We start from the raw sequence: 21,859 nt of genomic DNA, 5'->3' as shown, positions 1-21,859 counted from the left end.
ACAAGCCAGACCCCACCACCATAATACAATACAAACATATATTCATAATAAACTATTATACAATTATGATACAATCCTTATTGAGGATACATTCTACACCCTGCGGAGCCCAGCAGTCCCGGAACTTCATTCAACACCTTAGGGGTCTTGCAGACCTCTGCCTGCCTCCTTGCTGTATGAGGCAGCATTGGCCCCACAACGCACAGACTTTACATTTCTAGCTCCTTGGGTGCTGGCGGTTATCCCTTTTTCTCTGAAGGGTCTCGACACAATATGTCGCCCATTCCTTCTCTCCAGAGATGCTGCCTGGGTACTCCAGCATTTTGTGTCTATCCCTTTTCATTTTGGTCCGTGGCAGAATATTTCAGTGTTTCAATGCTGAAAGCATTTGGTGTTTGCTAATAATATCATTATGGAGAGGCCATCTCATCAACCATATAACCATATAACCATATAGCAATTACAGCACGGAAACAGGCCATCTCGGCCCTACAAGTCCGTGCAGAACAACTTTTTTTCCCCCTAGTCCCACCTGCCTGCACTCATACCATAACCCTCCATTTCCTTCTCATCCACATGCAAGGGATCAACACTGATTTAAAAATATTCCACTAATAGTGCAATGGGTAAAGCACAATCTAGTATAGACCAAGCCATTGGCTCTTGATATAATAGAAAATAACTAATTTATTACTTTACTAGGTTATGTGACCGTTTCAATTATTGCTTTGATTCTATTAATACCCTGAATGATGGCCTGGACGGCAGGTTCACAGTTTATGCATTTTGTTTTGTTTTTAATCTGTCAATACTATTAAAACATGTCTAGAATTGTGAGTATCAGAAAAGCTTACTTGGAATGAAATCATTTCCGAACGAGAAACTCATAAATGAAATAATAATATTAATACTTGAACATCAGGATACTTTAAACAGTTTGGATGTGCAATATAGGACTGTTAGGTAAAAAGTATATAGTTGTGAGTCTTTTTGTTACAATTTGAGTATGAAATGAGCACAGTGACTGTTGTTTGAGAGGTGGCATTGGACAATGTGTATCACAAAAATATAACGGTAGTATTATTAGTAATCAGCTTGCCAATCAAAAACGTCACCTAAACTGTGGTGATGGTTGGAGGACATTTGGCTTCCCAGCCCGTTGTTTGGGAGGTTTATGGGTGTGAATGCAACGTTTATTGCACTTTGAACTATGTGAAGGGTCTAACGGAATTTCATATGCAAGATAATATAAATACAAAATATAGCATTTTTAACAAGATGGAGAAAAATATTAATTTCAAAACTGCCAAACACAAGGCAATGAGTTATCTACTTATTCATTACTCTGCATGTACTGTAACTTTCTGATAATTATATTTGGCAATGTTGATATTGATAATCAAGAAATGTCTGTAATCCTTGTTTAGATTGACCTGGAGCGCTTGAACACATTGCTGGAAAATGGAGCAGATATTAATTCCACTGACAGATATGGACAGGGTGTTTTACACGGGGTAAAGGGAACTTAATGGCTTTCCTTTTTTAGAAAACGCATTTTACTCAAAACCGTACGTTGTCTTTGAAATGGAACTGCAGATGCTGCCATACTAAAGAAAGACATAAAATACTGGAGTAACTCAATAGGTCAGGTGGCATCTCTGGAAAACATGGACAGGTGACATTTCAGGTCAGGACCCTACTTCAGCCTTCGTCAATCTGAAATGTCACCTTAGGAAAAGGGGAGATGCAACGAGACCTGGGTGTCATGGTACACCAGTCATTTAAAGTAGGCATGCAGGTGCAGCAGGCATTGAAGAAAGCAAATGGTATGTTAGCAATCATAGCAAAAGGATTTGAGTATAGGTGCAGGGAGGTTCTACTGCAGTTGTACAGGGTCTTGGTGAGACCACACCTGGAGTGTTGCATAGTTTTGGTCTCCTAATCTGAGGAAGGACATTCTTGCCATAGAGGGAGTGCAGAGAAGGTTCACCCGACTGATTCCTGGGATGTCAGGACTTTGATATGAAGAAAGACTGGATAGACTCGGCTTATACTCGCTAGAATTTAGAAGATTGAGGGGGGATCTTATAGAAACCTACAAAATTCTTAAGGGGTTGAACAGGCTAGATGCAGGAAGATTGTTCCCGATGTAGGGGAAGTCCAGAACTAGGGGTCACAGTTTAAGGATAAGGGGCAAATCTTTTAGGATTTAGGACCGAGATGAGAAAAACATTTTTCACACAGAGAGTGGTGAATCTCTGGAATTCTCTGCCACAGAAGGTAGTTGAGGCCAGTTCATTGGCTATATATAAGAGGGAGTTAGATGTGGCCCTTGTGGCTAAGGGGATCAGGGGGTATGGAGAGAAGGCAGGTACAGGATACTGAGTTGGATGATCAGCCATGATCATATTGGCGGTGCAGGCTCGATGGGCCAAATGGCCTACTCCTGCACCTATTTTCTATGTTTCTATCCATGTTCACCAGGGTGCTGCCTGACCTGTTACGCTACTCCAGCATTTTGTGAGTTTCCCTGTCTTTAAAATAACAGATTAAAGTCGATTTTAATAGCAACTTTTAGTTCTGCAATATGATTTAATTAGTTGTGAGTGCAATTTCATTTTTTTTCACTAACTGTCTTTCATATCGCTACATTCAATGGCTCCAATTGCATGTGGAGACAGTGGAGTACTTGTTATACAGTTTAGTACAAGCAATCAAAAATACATTTCTTCCCATTGACTTTTCTTAAATTACCCTAAGATTATATAATGACATCTGGCATTTGTCAATTGCTTTCACAGCTATAGGCTGGTTGGTAACATTTTAAAGTTCATTATAAAGGATGAGATCACGGAGTGCTAAGAAGTTCACACTATAATAGGCCGATGTCAGCGTGGCTTTGTGAAGTGGATGTCTTGTCTGACACATTTGCAGGAACTCTTTGAAGAAGTAAACAGCAGGACAGACAAAGGAGAACCAGTTGATGTTGTTTACCTAGAATTTCAGAAACCACACGGGAGGCTGCTAAGGAAGATGAGAGCCGATGGTATCAAAGGGCAGATATTGACATGGATATCAGGTTGTCTGGATGGCAGAAGGCAAAGAGTGGCAATACATGGGGCGCTTTTTCTGGTTGGCTGCCAATGACTAGTGGAGTTCTGCAGGGCTCGATGCTGGGGCCGCTGCTCTTCACGTTGTATATTAATGATTTGGATGAGGGGATAGAAGGCTTTGTGACCATGTTTGGGGATGATACCAAAATAGGTGGAGGGGCAGGTAGTGTAGTGTAGTGAAAGCCGGGACTCTGCTGAAGGACTTGGACCGGTTGGGAGAGTGGGCAGAGAAGTGGCAGATGGAATATCGTGTAGCAAAGTGTGGAGTCAGGCATTTTAGTCGTAGGAATAAAGGCGAAGATTATTTTCTATCTGGGGAGAGAATCCAGAAATCGGAGGTGCAAAGGGACTTGGGAATGCTGGTGCAGGGTTCCCTAAAATTTAATCTACAAGTCAAATCAGTAATAAGGAAAGCAAATGCAATGCTAGCATTTATTACAAGAGGGCTTGTATACAAAAACAGGCTTGTGATGCTGAGGCTCTATAACCATATAACCATATAACAATTACAGCACGGAAACAGGCCATCTCGGCCTTACAAGTCCGTGCCGAACAATTTTTTTTTTTCCCCTTAGTCCCACCTGCCTGCACTCATACCATAACCCTCCATTCCCTTCTCATCCATATGCCTATCCAATTTATTTTTAAATGATACCAATGAACCTGCCTCCACCACTTCCACTGGAAGCTCATTCCACACCGCTACCACTCTCTGCGTAAAGAAGTTCCCCCTCATATTACCCCTAAACTTCTGTCCCTTAATTCTGAAGTCATGTCCTCTTGTTTGAATCTTCCCTATTCTCAAAGGGAAAAGCTTGTCCACATCAACTCGGTCTATCCCTCTCATCATTTTAAAGACCTCTATCAAGTCCCCCCTTAACCTTCTGCGCTCCAGAGAATAAAGACCTAACTTATTCAACCTATCTCTGTAACTTAGTTGTTGAAACCCAGGCAACATTCTAGTAAATCTCCTCTGTACTCTCTCTATTTTGTTGACATCCTTCCTATAATTGGGCGACCAAAATTGTACACCATATTCCAGATTTGGTCTCACCAATGCCTTGTACAATTTTAACATTACATCCCAGCTTCTATACTCACGCTGGTCAGGCCACATTTTGAATATTGTGAGCAATTTTGGGCTCCATATCTGAGGAAGGATGTGCTGGATCTGGAGATGGTCCAGAGGAGACTTACAAGAAAGAATGAACCCAGGAATGAGTAGGTTAACATATGATGAGTGTTTGACAGCACTGGGCCTGTACTCGCTGGAGTTTAGAAGAATGAGGAGGGACCTCATTGAAACATGCAGAATAGTGAAAGGCTTGGATAGAGTGGACGTGGAGAGGATGGTTCCACCAGGACTAGAGGTCTAGCCTCAGGATTAAAGGACGTTCTTTTAGGATGGAGACGAGGAAGAATGTTTTGATCAGTACGGGTGTCAGAGGTCACGGGGAGAAGGCAGGAGAATGGTGTAAGGAGGGAGAGATAGATCAGCCATGATTGAATGGTGTAGACTTGATTGATGGGCCAAATGGCCTAATTCTGCTCCGAACATATGATCGTGGTGAACAATAACTGAATAAAACAGAAAATGCAGGAGATGGTCAACATCAGGTAACGTCTATACAGAGCGAAAAACAGAGTTGATGTTGTGAGTTGATGAGCTGTCATGAGAACTGGGAACAGTTAATGATATGACAAATTTTAAGATGCAGATAAAGGGAGGAGGGTAGGAGCAAACTAGGTCTTGTGGAGAACAAAAGACTTGATTGTGTGAGGAAATAGGTGATGGAGCCAGAGAGAGAGGGAAATATCTGGCTCTGTCATTCAATTTCTTGCTGGCTATCTCCTGTCCTCCTCTCCTTCCACTGACTTGCCACTTTATTCCCTCCTCTGCATCCTTGTTCTTTGCATCTTGAAACTTTTTTCTTTAATCCTTCAACCATTTGGATGAAAATCTGTTGAATTGAACTGTTAACTCTGTTTTTTATCCCCGTGGACACTGCCTAACATTGCCTGCATTTCCTGTTTTATTTCAGATTTCCATCATCTGCAGTATTTTAATTTGGAATTATTGTGATATTTGCAATTTAAAAATTCTGGAAAATCCTTTATGGATTACATTAATTTTAATTACTTTTATCAGTTGTATTAATACATCACATACACTTTTTGCACATTCAGACATAACAAAAAACAATGTAAATGAAACATGTACATCAATTTGATTTCAATTAGATTTACTATGTCAGCCTTAACCACTCCTATAAGTTGGCAAGGGCACATGATCATTAACCATCACCTCAATAATGCATAAATACCTTGTGATCTTAAAGTATATTGTTCCAGCAAATAACGCTAATATTTCAGTTGAAATTAACCGAATGAGAGCTGAACCTTGTATGTCAAGGATCGCCTTGTTCATCATATTGTCAGCATAACATCTTCTTAGACTTCAGCAAGGACCCACTCATTGTTGCTTTAAGCCTGCATTTGCTTTATGACCTCATTGCACTTCATGTCTGTGTCAACAGGCAGCCCGAACATGGCACCCTGATGTGGCCAGGTTTTTGATCGAGAAGAATGCCAATGTTAACATGCCTGATAACTATGGTGTTACCCCACTGCATGTGGCTGCAGCTATTGATTATTCGGAAATGGTCGACTTTTTTCTGGACTGTGATGGTAAGACTTATATCTGGACAAGTGGTAATAATATAGTTACAATGTGTACATGATTAGTGGAAGCAGAGGGAGATTTTTTTTCCTCTAGAATGTCATCAACACCATGGTGAAGATGTGTGCATGTTGACCCAACTGTTTCATTAGTCATTCTATTGAGACACCTGGTTTTAGCACTGTTCACATTTTGTGATGCCTTCCCTGATTGTTGGCTGAGAAAACCTTGATGGGTCCATCCTCTAAACATGGGCACTGTCTAATTCCTTTGAGTAAAGATGGCAGATCAGAGGAACACATAGTCTGATATCTATATGTGGTATGGAGAAGTAGTGTTTCAGTGCCTACACAAGGGTTTTGGACCACTGATTCAGAAATCAAATGCCACAGAAAAGTAACTATGAAACTATCAGCCAAGTGCTGGTGTAGCTCAACAGGTCAGGCAGCATCTGTGGATGGATTGGATCGATGACATTTTGGATCTGGATCCCTCTTTAGATTCATGAAACGACCACATTATTGTTAACACTCATCTGGTTCATTGATGTCCGGCAGTGCCATCCTTACCTGGTCTAATCCCAAACTTACTGATGCAGTTAATTCATCTACATCCTCAGTTCAGGAGCAATGGACAAAAAACACCAGCATTGCCGGGGATGGCCACATAGTATGAGCAAAAACCAGACCTGTGAAACCTAACATGCCTTGCTCATCCATGCCCTGTAGACTATCAGTTGTGCAGTAGACCTGTTATCCAATCACAATAATACTTTATTAGCCAATGTGACACATACGAGGAATTTTATTGAGAGGTCAGTCATACAAATAAAAAGCAACAGAACACACAAACCACATTTTAACATAAACATCCACCAGAGATACACCTCCACATTCCTCACTGGGATGGAAGGCGAAAAAAGTTCAATCTCTTCCCTTTGGTCTCCCGCGGACAGGGGCCTCGAGCCCTCCGTTGAAGGGATGATCTTGACTCCCGTATCCGGAGGCGGGCCCTCCGCGTCGAGGTGATCTGCTCCTGCATCGGGGGGGGATGTCAGTTCCCCCGCACCAGACAATCGAACCTCTCATCGGGGCTGGTCAAACCTTCCGTGATGTTGGAGCTTCCGACATCCACGGCCTCTCCTGAGACTGTGAGCTCCCGATGTAAAGACCGCAGGCTGCTGTTGGAGCGATCCCAGACAAGGAATCGACTCCGATGTAAGTCCACGCCCTGCGATGGGGCCAAAGGCCAGTCCAAGGAGGCCTCCATCTCCATCGATGTTCATCTATACAGATGTTCTGCTTTAAAGTCACAATTAATTAGTTTCCACAGTCAATTGATTACTATTTCTGAATTCTTGTGATGGTTCACCAATATGATGGTTATTCTGCTGCATAGAACAAAATATTCTGCAAAGTTAATGTGGCTTGCACATGAAGAGTTTGCATACAATTGCAACTATCATGTAGATAGGGGGGTAAAGAAAGCTTTTGGTGTGCTGGCCTTTATAAATCAGAGCATTGAGTATAGAAGTTGGGATGTAATGTTAAAATTGTACAAGGCATTGGTGAGGCCAATTCTGGAGTATGGTGTACAATTTTGATCGCCTAATTATAGGAAGGATGTCAACAAAATAGAGAGAGTACAGAGGAGATTTACTAGAATGTTGCCTGGGTTTCAGCAACTAAGTTACAGAGAAAGGTTGAACAAGTTAGGGCTTTATTCTTTGGAGCGCAGAAGGTTAAGGGGGTCTTGATAGAGGTTTTTAAAATGATGAGAGGGATAGACAGAGTTGACGTGGAAAAGCTTTTCCCACTGAGAGTAGGGAAGATTCAAACAAGGGGACATGACTTGAGAATTAAGGGACTGAAGTTTAGGGGTAACATGAGGGGGAACTTCTTTACTCAGAGAGTGGTGGCTGTGTGGAATGAGCTTCCAGTGAAGGTGGTGGAGGCAGGTTCGTTTTTATCATTTAAAAATAAATTGGATAGTTATATGGACGGGAAGGGAATGGAAGGTTATGGTCTGAGCGCAGGTATATGGGACTAGGGGAGATTATGTGTTCGGCACGGACTAGAATGGTCGAGATGGCCTGTTTCCGTGCTGTAATTGTTATATGGTTATATGGTTATATGGTAATTGTCATTGCCCTTTTTAAAGTGGACATTGAAGCAAAGACAACTGGAATGATTCAGACACCAGTCCACTACGCTGCAAAGTATGATGCTGCAAGTTCCTTGAACTGTCTGTTGAAACATGGCGCTGACATAAATGCTAGAGACTATAAACAACGAACACCTTTACAACTGGCAACAGACCTTGGTAAGATGTGCAACTTATTTTTATTACATTGGTATCTTGGACATGATCCCCAAACTAACAAACTGAATGTACCATTGGCTCTGCTAGCTGCAAGGAGATAATATTTATTTTCTGAACACTTTCATTTGATTGATTTTCATGGTGTTCTCCCATTGAAGATTGCAATGATTTGTCAGTTGCTAAAGGAGCTCAAACTGGTCTGTTTTCTTCCCAGACCACTTTCCTCACATGTATCAGTCTATCCTTTGTTAACCATATAAACCATATAACAATTACAGCACAGAAAACAGGCCATCTCGGCCTATCAAGTCCGTGCCGAACACTTATTTACCCCTAGTCCCATCTACCTGCACTCAGATCATAACCCTCCATTCCTTTCCCGTCCATATACCCATCCAATTTATTATTTATTTATTTATTTATCTACCTGTTTGTTTATTTATTTATTTGTTTGGTTATTTATTTCGCTGACTTGCCTCTTCCTTGCTGCGGGAATGGATCAGAGCCCAAGTGAAATTTGTAAGAGTGGATGAGCACAAGTAACAACTCCATTCTGATAGAGATAAATATCAGGAATTATGTAGCTTTCATGTCCTTTAATTCAATCAAATGTTTGGTCCAAATGCTTGTAACCTGAGGGCTCTCATTAAGAGCCCATAGAAATGGGATTGTTAAAGAAAGTGTAATTAAACAGTGTACCTGACATATTCTGAATCAGTAAGTGAATATGCAGCAGGCAATTTAATACCTAATGAACTCAATTTGAAAAGTGCTATCAGCAGCCCTGCTTCCCAGGTCTTTGTGAGTAATATAGTTGTTCGTGCTGGCAACACAAACCATCTGCACACTTTCATTCGCTCACACTCAAAGTAGGGAAGCATTTAAATTATAAATACATTGTAATATTCACTGTTTCCACCTAACATGCTTCTAGTCACTATATTTTTCTCTACATCCTTTCAGATCGAACCGAGTCAGCTAGACTATTACTGCAGTTTGAAGCAGATGCAGGAACTTATGATAATACAGGTCAATTATGTTTAACATTGATGGCCGCAAACATGCCTCAACTTGTGAGTACTTTGAAACATTTGCTTAATATTTGCTTGCCCAAAAATTCTAATACAGTGCCAGGATGTTGCTGTCCCATTGAGCTGCTGGAAGCATTCACTGCTCCAAGGACACTCCAGTCTGCTCCTCAAACACCAGATTACTGTGCATGTCCCTCGTTGCGCCTTGACTCCCAAGGCATTTTCTTTTAAACACACAAGATCCAAGTGGAACTTTGTCCCCAACAACAATCAGTCAAAAATTGCAAGATGAATAATAGACACAAAATGCTGGAGTAACTCAGCAAGACAAGCAGCATCTCTGGAGAGAAGGAATGGGTTAATGTTTCGGGTCGAGACCCTTCTTCAGACTGAAAGTCATGGGAAAATGAAATGGGGATATTGACGATGATGTAGAGGGATTAAGAACAATGAATGAAAGATATGAATAAGTAATGATAGAAACATAGAAACATAGAAAATAGGTGCAGGAGTAGGCCATTCGGCCCTTTGAGCCTGCACCGCCATTCAATATGATCGTGGCTGATCATCCAACTCAGTATCCTGTACCTGCCTTCTCTCCATACCCCCCTGATCCCCTTAGCCACAAGGGCCACATCTAACTCCATCTTAAATATAGCGAATGAACTGGCCTCAACTACCTTCGGTGGCAGAGAATTCCAGAGATTCACCACTCTCTGTGTGAAAAATGTTTTTCTCATCTCGGTCCGAAAAGACTTCCCCCTAATCCTTAAACTGTGACCCCTTGTTCTGGACTTCCCCAACATCGGGAACAATCTTCCTGCATCTAGCCTGTCCAACCCCTTAAGAATTTTGTACGTTTCTATAAGATCCCCCCCTCAATCTTCTAAATTCCAGCGAGTACAAGCTGAGTCTATCCAGTCTTTCTTCATATTAAAGTCCTGACATCCCAGGAACCAGTCTGGTGAACCTTCTCTGTACTCCCTCTATGGCAAGAATGTCTTTCCTCAGATTAGGAGACCAAAACTGTAATGATGATAAAGGAAATAGGCCATTGTTAGCTGTGCGACCAGCTTCTCATTTTCACCCAGCTAACAATGAGAGCATCTGTTTCTTTTTCCCTTACAATCTTTGAACCGCCCCTAGCAATCACGTTCTTTCAGCTTTGTTTAATTTCTAATTTCTTCCGATCCTCTGCTGTTTTTCTTCTACAATGCAAATTGCAGCTGTAGGAATCCATCACTTGGGATGGCACTTGGTATTGACAGTTTAGAATGGCTACTACTTAGGTATCTTGCTCTGCAATCAGTCAGGGGGCAAGAAAGTGCTACACTAGCTGTTAATCTCCCTGCAGTCTCTAGTGGCCCTTATTGATAAATGTATGCATTTAGAATGGCCAACTGATGTTCACAGTCTGTGAGCTGTTTATAGGTCTATAATTCATAAGACTTAGGAGCAGAATTAGTTCATTCAGCCCATCAAGTCTGCTCCACCATTCAATCATGGCAGATCTATCTTTTCCTCTCAACCCCATTCTCCTGCCATTTCCCTGTAACATTTGACAATCTTACTAATCAAGAACCTATCAGACTCCGCCTTAAAAATACCCCAAAGACTTGGCCTCCACACCCGTCCAAGGCAATTAATTCTATAGATTCACCACCCCATGGCTAAAGAGTACACAGGTAACTATCTTTGGGTACCAAGTTAGATTAGGCTGTCCATGGATTTGCACTGACATACTCTCATCTTCCGAAAGAAATAAGAGAAAGAGAATAAGGACTTCTATTTAACGACAGAACATACTGTGTATAAAGTAACTTTCTTTGCATATCTCATAGGCATATACAGCTTTGGATCAGTTTCTTATCAAGGACAGACCTAATCGAAAGCAGTACTTAATGTTAAACATGCTGGTACCACGTCCTTCAGGTGAGCTGACTCATCATCAACTCGGGAAACATAATATTTATAGCCTGATATGCACAAACAGCCTGAGACTCAGCTGAATACCTAGGACTCATGTGAATGTATTTTGCAACATACGGTGCCATAATTATCAAGGGACATCTGTTGCTGAACATGTTAGACAATTGCCTAACCTCCTGCAATAACAGTCACATTACAGAGGTTACACAGAAAAGCTGGAGAAACTCAGCGGGTGCAGCAGCATCTATGGAGCGAAGGAAATAGGCAACGTTTCGGGCCGAAACCCTTCTTCAGATTACAGACCTTCATTGAATAGTTGCCATAAACCTAACTGCAATCAAGCCAGGTGTTGGAAGGAGGGTTAAATCGCCACCTGCTTAGCACTTGTTGCCAAAGACATATCTCTCCCCCATTATGTCCCTGCTGACTGGGTGGAATGGAGTTTTGTAATCTATAGGTGCAACCAATCATTGATTATTTTAGTTGCATTTAATTAATTTAAATAACAGCTTATTAACTTTCATTTATTTGAAAGGCTTTGCATTTTATCATGGTTTTGTAACACTTTGGTATTTTGAGTCTTGCATTCATGAAGTGTCAACTGTCCATTGACTGATACTTAATAAATTATAACAAATTATTAATCATTTATTTTTAAAATTTTACAGCGGCAGAAGATATTATTTTGAGTTCAATACTTCTGCTGATGGAGGAACCAGAATTTATCTAATAGCAACACAATTATTTCTTGGATAAATTATGCTTGACTGCACAAAGTGCCCAAACTGTACCTCCATGCCAGACTGTATCTGAAACAATCATCGTACAATCTTTAGCAGAAAATGTCAAATATTTTTCAAATAAAAGGAACCATGTGAATTAGCCCGAGGATTTCAGCAATCTCTAAACATTGATATCAGCAGTTTTTCTTGCTGAAAGGAGTATTGTCTAAATTGACAGCGCTTTCCTGAACTCTCAGATCATAGGCTAATCTAAAAATATATTTTTATTTCTTTTTGCAGAATGTGATTCCCTATTTATGGTGTCAAATCTGCAATCTGTTCCCCTAGCCCTTCATGGGATGTTTTTTTTTAGTAGTCAGTTTCATGATTAAGTTTTTGGACATTTGAAAAGCCTGGGCTGCAGATCCATAAACACTGGACATCCAAAAGCAAAATACCACAGCAGACAAGGAAAGTAAATCCAACTCATGAAATAAATCTGGAATAAAAAGCAAGTGTCAGTGAGGCTGACATTAAACCATTGTATTGTCATTATCATCCATCTGGTTAACTTATGGATTAGCTTAGTTTTATGAACTAAAATCCAACTGGTTTACATAGAGGGAAATCTGTTTTCCTTACAGTTTGGTCTATCTTTAAGGTAGCGAAGTGGTTATGTTCCCAGACCGATAGCCACAGATCTGGTCAATTAATCCAGAAAAAAAAATGAAATTCCACTATGCCAGATGGAGAATTTAAATTCAAATAATTAAATTAAATATGGAATTAAAAAGAAAAGCTACTCTTGGTTATGTGAACCATGAAACCCTTAGATTGATTGAAAAAGCCATCTGCTTTACTAATGTTCTTTGGGGAAGGATATTTGCTGTGTAAGTCACCAGATCAGGCTGAAGATAGACACAAAATGCTGGAGTAACTCAGCGGGAGCATCTCTGGAGAGAAGAACTGGGTGATGTTCCGGGTTAAGACTGTCCCGCTGAGTTATTCCAGCATTTTGTGTCTAACTTCGGTTTAAACCAGCATCTACGGTTCCTTCCTAAACAGATCAGGCAGGCTGCATCTCTAGGAAGAGATATTTTGGGACCTGAAATGTTATTTCTGTGGACTGACCTGCTGAGCATCTCCAGCATGTTCTCTTTTCATTTTAAATTTTAAACATCTTCTGGATTTAAAAAAATAATAATTTACTGTCCTTTTTGGTTCGAGGGGGCGCTGTCGAGTAAACATAGAAAATAGGTGCAGGAGTTGGCCATTCGGCCCTTCGAGCCTGCGCCGCCATTCAATATGATCATGGCTGATCATCCAACTCAGTATCCCATACCTGCCTTCTCTCCATACCCTCTGATCCGCTTAGCCACAAGGGCCACATCTAACTCCCTCTTAAATATAGCCAATGAACTGGCCTCAACTACCCTCTGTGGCAGAGAGTTCCAGAGATTCACCACTCTCTGTGTGAAGAAGGTTCTCCTCATCTCGGTCCTAAAAGATTTCCCCCTTATCCTTAAACTGTGACCCCTTGTTCTAGACTTCCCCAACATCGGGAACAATCTTCCTGCATCTAGCCTGTCCAACCCCTTAAGAATTTTGTAAGTTTCTATAAGATGCCCCCTCAATCTTCTAAATTCTAGTGAGTATGGCTGCCCAGCCTGCAGCTGTTTGTCCTTTCACCCTTTTTTTTAATTTTTAGTGTGTCAAACGTTTTTTTTTTTTTGGAGGTCTAGTCTTTTTATGTGGGGGGGAGGGGGAAACTGTTTTTCTCAGATTCTACTTGGTCGGAGATGAGGATTTGCTCCGAGCCGCATCTTCGCCCCTTCCTCGCGGCCTACCAACGGGACTGGAGCGGCGTTTCCTGCCGGGACTGGCCAGAACCTCAGCTTCGGCGGCAGCACAATGCTGAAGTACCATCCCGGAGCAGGCGATGCCCTACCCGGGTCACCGTGTGGTAAGCTCTGGAGTGCTCAGACCGCCGACTCCAACATCGCGGAGCTGTGGGGTCTGCGGAGCGTCCAGCTGCAGGCGGCGCTGAGTTTAAACACCGCGGAGCCTGGGACCTCTCGCCGAGATCGCCAGTGTTGGAGCTCCGACCAGCACGGCCTGTGGACTTCGGGAGCCGTTCCAGCACACTCCAGTCCGCTGAGAGTGATCCTCCGACGCCGGAGCTCCATCATCCGGCGAGTGGGCCTGAAACATCGGGCCGCCATTGCAGCGACTGTGGAGGCCCCAAATAGGCCCCGACCATGGGTGAACGAGACGAAGAGGACTGGACTTTGCTGCCTTCCCTCACAGTGTGGGGGGATGTTTTTATGTTTTATGTTAAGTTCTTTAATTTTGTGTTTTATTTTTATTGGTGTGCTGCAAATGGCAACTCAAATTTCACTACACCAATTGGTGTACCTGACAATAAATGTCCTTTGTCCTTGTCCTTGCTTGGGCTGGCCCACACATAATGCTTGATCTGCCAGTATAATGGACTCTAAACTACCTCCTCAGTTCAGGGGTAATTGGGATGGAGAATTACAGTTGACATTGCCAGAAATGTCCCCGTCCTTGCCCCTATTATGGTTAGCTCATAACATCCATACAGGGCTCAGCTAGCCACTCATTTGAACAATTTGATATGGATAATTACTCCTTCCTTGCCATTTTGTACCCTTCCAGCAAAGAAATAAAAATCTCCCATTTCAAGGCAATGTATCTTCAGTCCAGATGAGGAAATCAATTTTCCATGCCTGTGAAAATTCTAAGGGATGAGAGATAATGTACAGTGTTGAATCCTTCAATGGATTTGTAACATATTGGACCACGAGGGTTTGTAAGATTTGTGGTTCAAATCTTGGTACATAGAGTGAGGGGAACTATTATTGCCCTGAATATCCATGGATGTGATAAGGCATTTATTTGGGATCTTCCCTCTGATCATTTCAGCACCTGTGTTAGAAGGTTTAAATATGTGGGCAGGACCCTGCTGACTCATGGTGTCCCATACTAGAATATTTTATTCACATCATCAGTGATACTCAAATGTGAACAAAATAACAACATTGCTGTAGTACTGGAGGGCTTCTAACTTGCTGTGTTTTTAGAGTTAGAAGCCCAGGCATCATTAATGAGAGGAGAGGGAGAGGTTAAACGCTCGAGGAATAGTCTAGTCGATGAAATAATTTGGAACATACTGAGTATAAAGTGGCTTGAGGTATAATAGCAGCTTAGAAGTTAATTATGATCAAAATATGTTAATCTGGAAAGTAAAAGAAAAATGCATTTTATGGACAGTTCGTAGATTTCAAATCTCTCAGCAGTAATTAATTTCAATTTGAAGGATTGTAGTAATGCTTGCTGATTAAGGCTCATTTGAATGCATTAGATTAGTTTTTCAGAGAATGGCTGGCTGGCTGCCAGGCGGGAAGATTCATCTTGTAAAATGGCATCATGAGATGTGTTGAGAAGAGGTCCTTCTGTGCCAATGCTGACTACACTGGATTTCAAGGCACTATATTGGAAATTCGGTATAGTCAACAATGGCACATATCAGCAGAAATATCAGCAGCAACTTCAAATCTGTGAGTTGCCTAAATAATAATGTGCAACTTTTAATCTGGTCGATACTTGAAAGTCATAACATAAGATCACAGCGGTGAAGGGCCACACAGAGCAGTGAAGAGAAGTGATCAGCTTGGAATTTATACATTTCATAACTATAGACTAAAGATTTTGCGCAGAGGAGATGGTGCTGTGGAGGTGAAGAATAAGGGCCACACAGTATATCTTGTGCTGCATTAACTTTCACGATTATAAAAGTCATACTTTAGTCATTAATGCTGTGATTCTTTTTCTTACAAAATCTTTTATGCAGAGACCAGCAACAGTCATGCCAAGTCATTGGTAAGTATTGCTGCATTGCTGATGAGAGCATTTTGTTAAAGTTGTTTCTTACTGATTGAATTGAGCACAGAGCAATTGTTAAATTCAACAAACGTGATGTAACAATTAATCACCTATTCATATTTTACATCCACTATGTTCACTGGGCCTGATCCTAATGCTGCCTTTTATTGGCTTTCTTGTGGATTATTGATTTCTTTGTATCTATTCTATGTTTAAATTGGTAGTTGTTTGCATGAGTTAAGATTGAGAGGTCATGCTGCCTTTTCTTCAGATGTAGAGTAACCATAGATAAAACAATAATGAGTCCCAGCACGGAAATGCAGGGAATCTTGAAACCCTTACTACAATCTACAAAGTGCAATACTTATTAACACATAATTTCATTAAAATACAAGATAAACGAATTATGCCATTCACCCCTTCACTGAGTGCCAGCATTCAATCATGGCTGATCTATTTTCCCTCCCAACTTCATTTGGAAAAATGGGCTGAAAGATGGCAGATGGAGTTTAATGCTGATAACTGTTAGGTGCTACACCTTGGCAGGAAAATCAAAATAGGACGTACATGGTAAATTCTTGAAGAATACAGTGTGCGCTTGTTCTGGGTAATCTTCCCTACTCTAGTTCCTTGAAGGTGGAATCTCAATAGATAGGGTGGTAAAGAAAGCTTTTGGATGCTAGCCTTTATAAATGGAGCATTGAGTATTCTTTGTAATCTATTCAAGGTTGGTAAATTGGAGTAGGTGTACAATTTTGGTTGCCCATGGAAGGATGTCAACAAAGAGAGAGATTTAGAGAGGTCAGGTGCCTGGGTTTCAACAACTAAGTTACAGAGATAGGTTGAATAAGTTAGGTCTTTAGATGTGGAGTAAACAATAGGGGACCTGATAGTAAACAGAATAATGAGAGGGATAGACAGAGTTGATGTGGACAGAATAGGGAAGATTCAAACAAGAGGACATGACGTCAGAATTAAGGGACAGAAGTGCAGGGGAATAATATGAGGGGGAATTCTTTACGCAGAGAGTGGTGGCGGTGTGGAATGAGTTCCCTTCAAAGTTCAATGGTATCATTTAACATTAAATTTCATTAAAATACAAGATATAAGCAGAATGATGCCATTCAGCCCATCGAGTGAGTGCCAGCATTCAATCATGGCTGATCTATTTTCCCTGGTTATATGGTTCATTCACCTGCCTTCTCCCTGTAACCTTTGACATCCTTACTAATTAGGAACTTATCAATCACAACTTTAAAAATATGGAAAGACGGCATCCGCCACCATCTGTGGCAGTGAACTCCACAGTTTTCATTATTCAGTGTTAGAGTTCACTTTTATAATTCATGCTGGTTGGTATGGGGCATGCTTGGTTCTTGGTTCTTGGTCCTCCAAAATATTCCAAATGGAATTTGAACTGGAGGTGCCACAGGAAGTGGTGAAGACATGAAGCTTTGATTATTTCAAAACAAAATTAGATTATCACATGAGAAAAATAGAGAGTTGAATAATAAATAGATAGGCAGAGTTAAGGTAGTGTGGAGTATAAATAGCAATAGACCAAGCTCAAACACATCCGGGTATAATAAAATAGCTCCAAGTATAGATTGGTGATATAATTGATGGGAAATTGGATTCAATCAATCAATCAATCAATCAATCAATCAATCAATCAATCAATCAATCAATCAATCAATCAATCAATCAATCAATCAACCTTTATTGTCATCTTGCAAGTAACAGTTGTACAGTACAAAATGAAAAGACGTTTCCCAGGGAATACCGGAGCATCGCACATGAAATTTAAAACATTTCACACATAATAACACTAAAAACAATCCAGTCCCTGATGGAACAGTATAAATAGTTAAAAGCAGGTAAAACAACAACGTTAAAATACAGTAAAACCAATCATAAAAATGTCCGGGGCAGCTGATTTGAGTGGCCAGTGCCAGTTATTAAAGTGTCCGTGCCAGCCGCAGAATCAAGTGACTGTGAGTACAGAGTGACTGTTTAGCAGCCTCACAGCCTGTGGTAGGAAGCTGTTTAGCAGTCTTGTAGTCCGGGCTTTGATGCTGCAATATCTCTTGCCTGATGGCAGGAGATCCAGGTGTATGTGGAGGGGGTGCAGTTTGTCCTTAGCAATTCTCTGAGCTTTTTTCAGACAACGGCTCTGGAACAATTCTTGTACCGAGGGTAGGGTGACGCCAATGATCCTCTCTGCTCCCCTCACTACCTTCTGCAGAGCGTTCCTGTCCGAGCAGTTGCAGGTGGAGTACCACGTATTTATGCAGTACGTGAGTACAGACTCCACCGTACCCCTGTAGAAAGTCCTGAGGATGTTGGTGGGGAGTGAGGCCTGTTTTAGTTTCCTCAGGAAGTGCAGTCGCTGATGGGCCCGTTTGACGGTCCCAGTGGTGTTCCTGGACCAGGTGAGGCTGTCTGTAATTTGCACACCGAGGAACTTTATGCTCTCCACTCTCTCCACTGCGGTGCCACTGATGTTGAGGGGTGTATGCTTTGGCTGCGCCTTCCTGAAGTCGACAACCATCTCCTTTGTTTTGTCGACATTTAATTCTAGATTATTTTTGCCGCACCAAGAGACATTTCTTCAGACCTGAAGGGTCTCGACCCGAAACATCACCCATTCCTTCTATCCAGAGATGCTGCCTGTCCCGCTGAGTTACTCTAGCTTTTTGTGTCTATCACACAATCTAAATGCTGTTCCTGTGCATCCCCTAGTGGCTGGTGTAGAGCATCATTTGCACCACCTCTCTCTCACTTGGGGAACGGAAAAACAGTCAACTACAGGACAATTTTAGGAAAGGATAAAAATAAAAGTTAATTATGTTTTACTTTCAGGCAATTATTGTAAAATGCTACTGATACCATAGAGTAGAATTAACAATAACATAAGCTCTGACAAGAATTTGCAATTTACAATTTTAGAATCCCTCTACCCACTGTCATTAACACTCTGGTTAATATAGTTTTTTCCCTGCTGCTTTATTGCCTTCTTTTCAAAAGTAGGTTACTGACAATGCATTCATATTGTCCACAGAGAAATTTAGTGTGATTATGTAAGTCATTAAAATAATAAGAGAAAAATGACCCAATTAGAGGTTAATTTTTTTGCATCCAAAGTATCTGGTTTCTTTTTTCATGCCATCTGTTATCCTCAATTGTTCTATAAAGCCAACAATATCTATCCAAGGCATTTATATCTATGCAGGTTTACTAAGCTCATGCATCTCTGAAAATGTTGTTCTTCTTATTGGTATCGATAGCTTCTTTCACTTTTCTTTCATTCTATTTCATGAACGCCATTGTATTTTTGTGGATGCAACTAGACCCATTTCTCCTCTGAAATCTCCCCTTCACATTGTTCTTTCTTGGCTTTTACATAGACTTGCAAGTATTTCCACCCGTAGGTAACAACATGATGCTATAATGAGATATCATTCACTGTTCCCTCTGCAACCTATCCTCTGCTGGACCACCAAGATCTCTTTCATTGAGAAACATTTTTTCATACATACCTAGATATGGTAAAGTCTAACTATAATACAACTCAAATGTGGCATACCATAACCAGTTTAGGCAAGGCAGCTGTGATGATAAAGAATTAGATAAAGGCAGTAGAAAGGAAGGATCTTAGCAAAGAAAAACAAGTAGTATGTTTGAAATGAAGAGGCAGCCAGGGGCAGTGTGATAGTGTGGAGAATAGTATGTCCAAAATCAAGGATGCATGGAACAAAAATAATACAATAATCATGACGGGCTCTGATTTGCATATAGATTGGGCAAATCAATTTACTACAAAGAATGGGGAGGATGAATTTATTATGTGTAAGAAATGGTATTCTAGATGATAATGTTAACAAATGAACAAGTGAATAGACAATAGGTGCAGGAGTAGGCCATTCGGCCCTTCGTGCCAGCACCACCATTCAAAGTGATCATGGCTGATCATCCACAATCAGTACCCCTTTCCTGCCTTCTCCCCATATCCCTTAACTCCACAATCCATAAGAGCTCTATCTAACTCCCTCTTGTCCATTATCCTGGTTACATCCTCAAATAATTCCAGAAGATTAGTCAAGCATGATTTCCCCTTCGTAAATCCATACTGACTCGGACCGATCCTGCTACTGCTATCCAAATGTGCCGCTATTTCATCTTTCATTATTGACTCCAGCATCTTCCCCACCACCGATGTCAGGCTAACTGGGCTATAATTCCCTGTTTTCTCTCTGCCGCCCTTCTTAAATAGTGGGACAACATTAGCTATCCTCCAATCCACAGGAACTGAATCTGAATTTATAGAACATTGGAAAATGATCACCAATGTGTCCACAATTTCTAGAGCCACTTCCAAATGGGCTATCTTAGATCTTGCATTGGTAATGAAAAAAGACTAATTATAGTGAGGAATTTTTGAAGGAACCGAGATCAAAAATAATTCATATAGACATTAAAACTCATTCAATTTGATTGGAATCCAGGATCTTAAATTTGAATTACAATGTATGAGGCATGAGTTGACATTCTTGGATTGGGAGACTACCACAAAAGCTATAACAGCGTATAAAAATAAGTACATAGTTTATGCTTAAGGTAAATGGAAAAAAGCCATTGGAAATGTCGTCATGATATGACTGTCAAAAGAGGTTAAAGATGGTGTGAGATGAAAGACCACATAATGTTGCCAAAATAAAAGCAGTTAAGCCTGGGTATTGTGAAAATGGCAGAATTCAACAAAAGATCAAATCAATGATGATGAATTTGGAAAGCAGAAAGTGAGAGAATTCTAGCAAGAAACATAAAGGCCGTAAAAGCCTCATAGAATATGTAAAAAGGAAAAGACTAGCTAAAGTCAATGCAGATCTATTACAAATTGAGAGAGAAGATGTTAAATATAATAGCAGAGAATTTTAACATGTTTGTATCTACCTTCATGGAAGAAATTGCAGAAAACCTCTTGGGAATTGGTGAAGAACTACAAGTCTGCGGTAAATGATGATTAGGAGTGATTTCAGGGTCGGCAGGGTTGTTGGTAGGGTTCATCAGAATATGCCTAAATGATCGCAGCTGCAGAAGAATGAAACATTCAAAATGTTTATAGGGGATAACAGGCTAGATGCCAGGATGATATTTTGTCTGCTTGCTGTGTCCAGAATCTGGAGGTTACAGTCTCAAAATAAGGGGATGGCCAATTAAGATATTGTATTAAGCAAGAATCTTTGAAATTCTCTACCAAAGAACTGTGGAAGTTCAGTCACTGAGTAAATTTCAAGACAGAGATTGATAGAATTATGTATATTTAGTTGATTGAGAGCTATGGGATTAGCGCAGAAACTGGCATTGATGTGGTTAATCAGGCATGACCTTATTGAGTACCAGAGCAAGTATAAGAGGACAGATGGCTTACACCAAATTATGTTTATTGTATTTGTGAACTTAGTTTAATTCTTAATCAGGCACTTCATCACGGACACATAGAAACAGGTTTAGGAGAGGCCATGACTTCAGCAATTATCATGGGACAGAAGCCTTCTCTTAGGGGTAATATGAGGGGGAACTAACTCTTTAAACGCAAGAGAGTGGTGGCGGTGTGGACCATGAGCTCATCCAGTTTTAAAGGAAGCTGTGACCCCTTGTGGAGGCATCGGGTTCATTGGTATCATTTAAAAAGAAATTGTAAGATAGGCATATTCTAGAGATGAAACCAAGGAATGGAGTCTTTATGGTACGAGTCCTGCAGGAATCAGTCTGGGAACTAATGGGAAAATGTCCTTTTGATTTTCGGCATGGACTTGTGGGGCCAAGAGATGGCCTGTTTCCGTGCTGTATACTTGTTATATGGCTATATACAGGTTTATTCACATGCTTTCATGGACTTAAAAAATGTCCAACATTTGCATGATGCTTTACACTCTGAGGATTTCACGTGCAGATTAAAACTAGCAACTTGTTATTGCAGTTCACCACACAAACTGGAGAGTGCATGCAGTGCCCATGCAACTGTCAAAGCTTCACACAAACATTATCTTTAATTGTGGGCACAGCAGTGTTAATGATTTATTCCAATATTTTGGTAATGATTTTAGTTAAGAAAATAGCAAATGAAATATTATTTATTCTACATTTGTATCA

The 21,859-nt window shown here is 40.8% G+C and overlaps 1 protein-coding gene across 1 annotated transcript in view; it reads left to right on the top strand.

Moving 5' to 3' along the window:
* LOC129696067 (uncharacterized) overlaps positions 1-21,859 on the top strand; it is an 85,892-nt gene that overhangs the window by 16,229 nt on the left and 47,804 nt on the right. The window contains exons 4-8 of the mRNA XM_055633475.1: positions 1,428-1,514; positions 5,651-5,801; positions 7,954-8,115; positions 9,079-9,188; positions 10,988-11,078. Coding sequence (XP_055489450.1) covers positions 1,428-1,514; positions 5,651-5,801; positions 7,954-8,115; positions 9,079-9,188; positions 10,988-11,078 — 601 coding nt within the window. The remainder of the gene's footprint in view (positions 1-1,427; positions 1,515-5,650; positions 5,802-7,953; positions 8,116-9,078; positions 9,189-10,987; positions 11,079-21,859) is intronic.

Source organism: Leucoraja erinacea, chromosome 4 (genome assembly GCF_028641065.1).
Source record: "Leucoraja erinacea ecotype New England chromosome 4, Leri_hhj_1, whole genome shotgun sequence".
Taxonomy (NCBI): Eukaryota; Metazoa; Chordata; class Chondrichthyes; order Rajiformes; family Rajidae; genus Leucoraja; species Leucoraja erinaceus.
The sequence above is the reverse complement of the archived record's forward strand: the minus strand, read 5'-3'. Positions and strand labels throughout refer to the sequence as shown.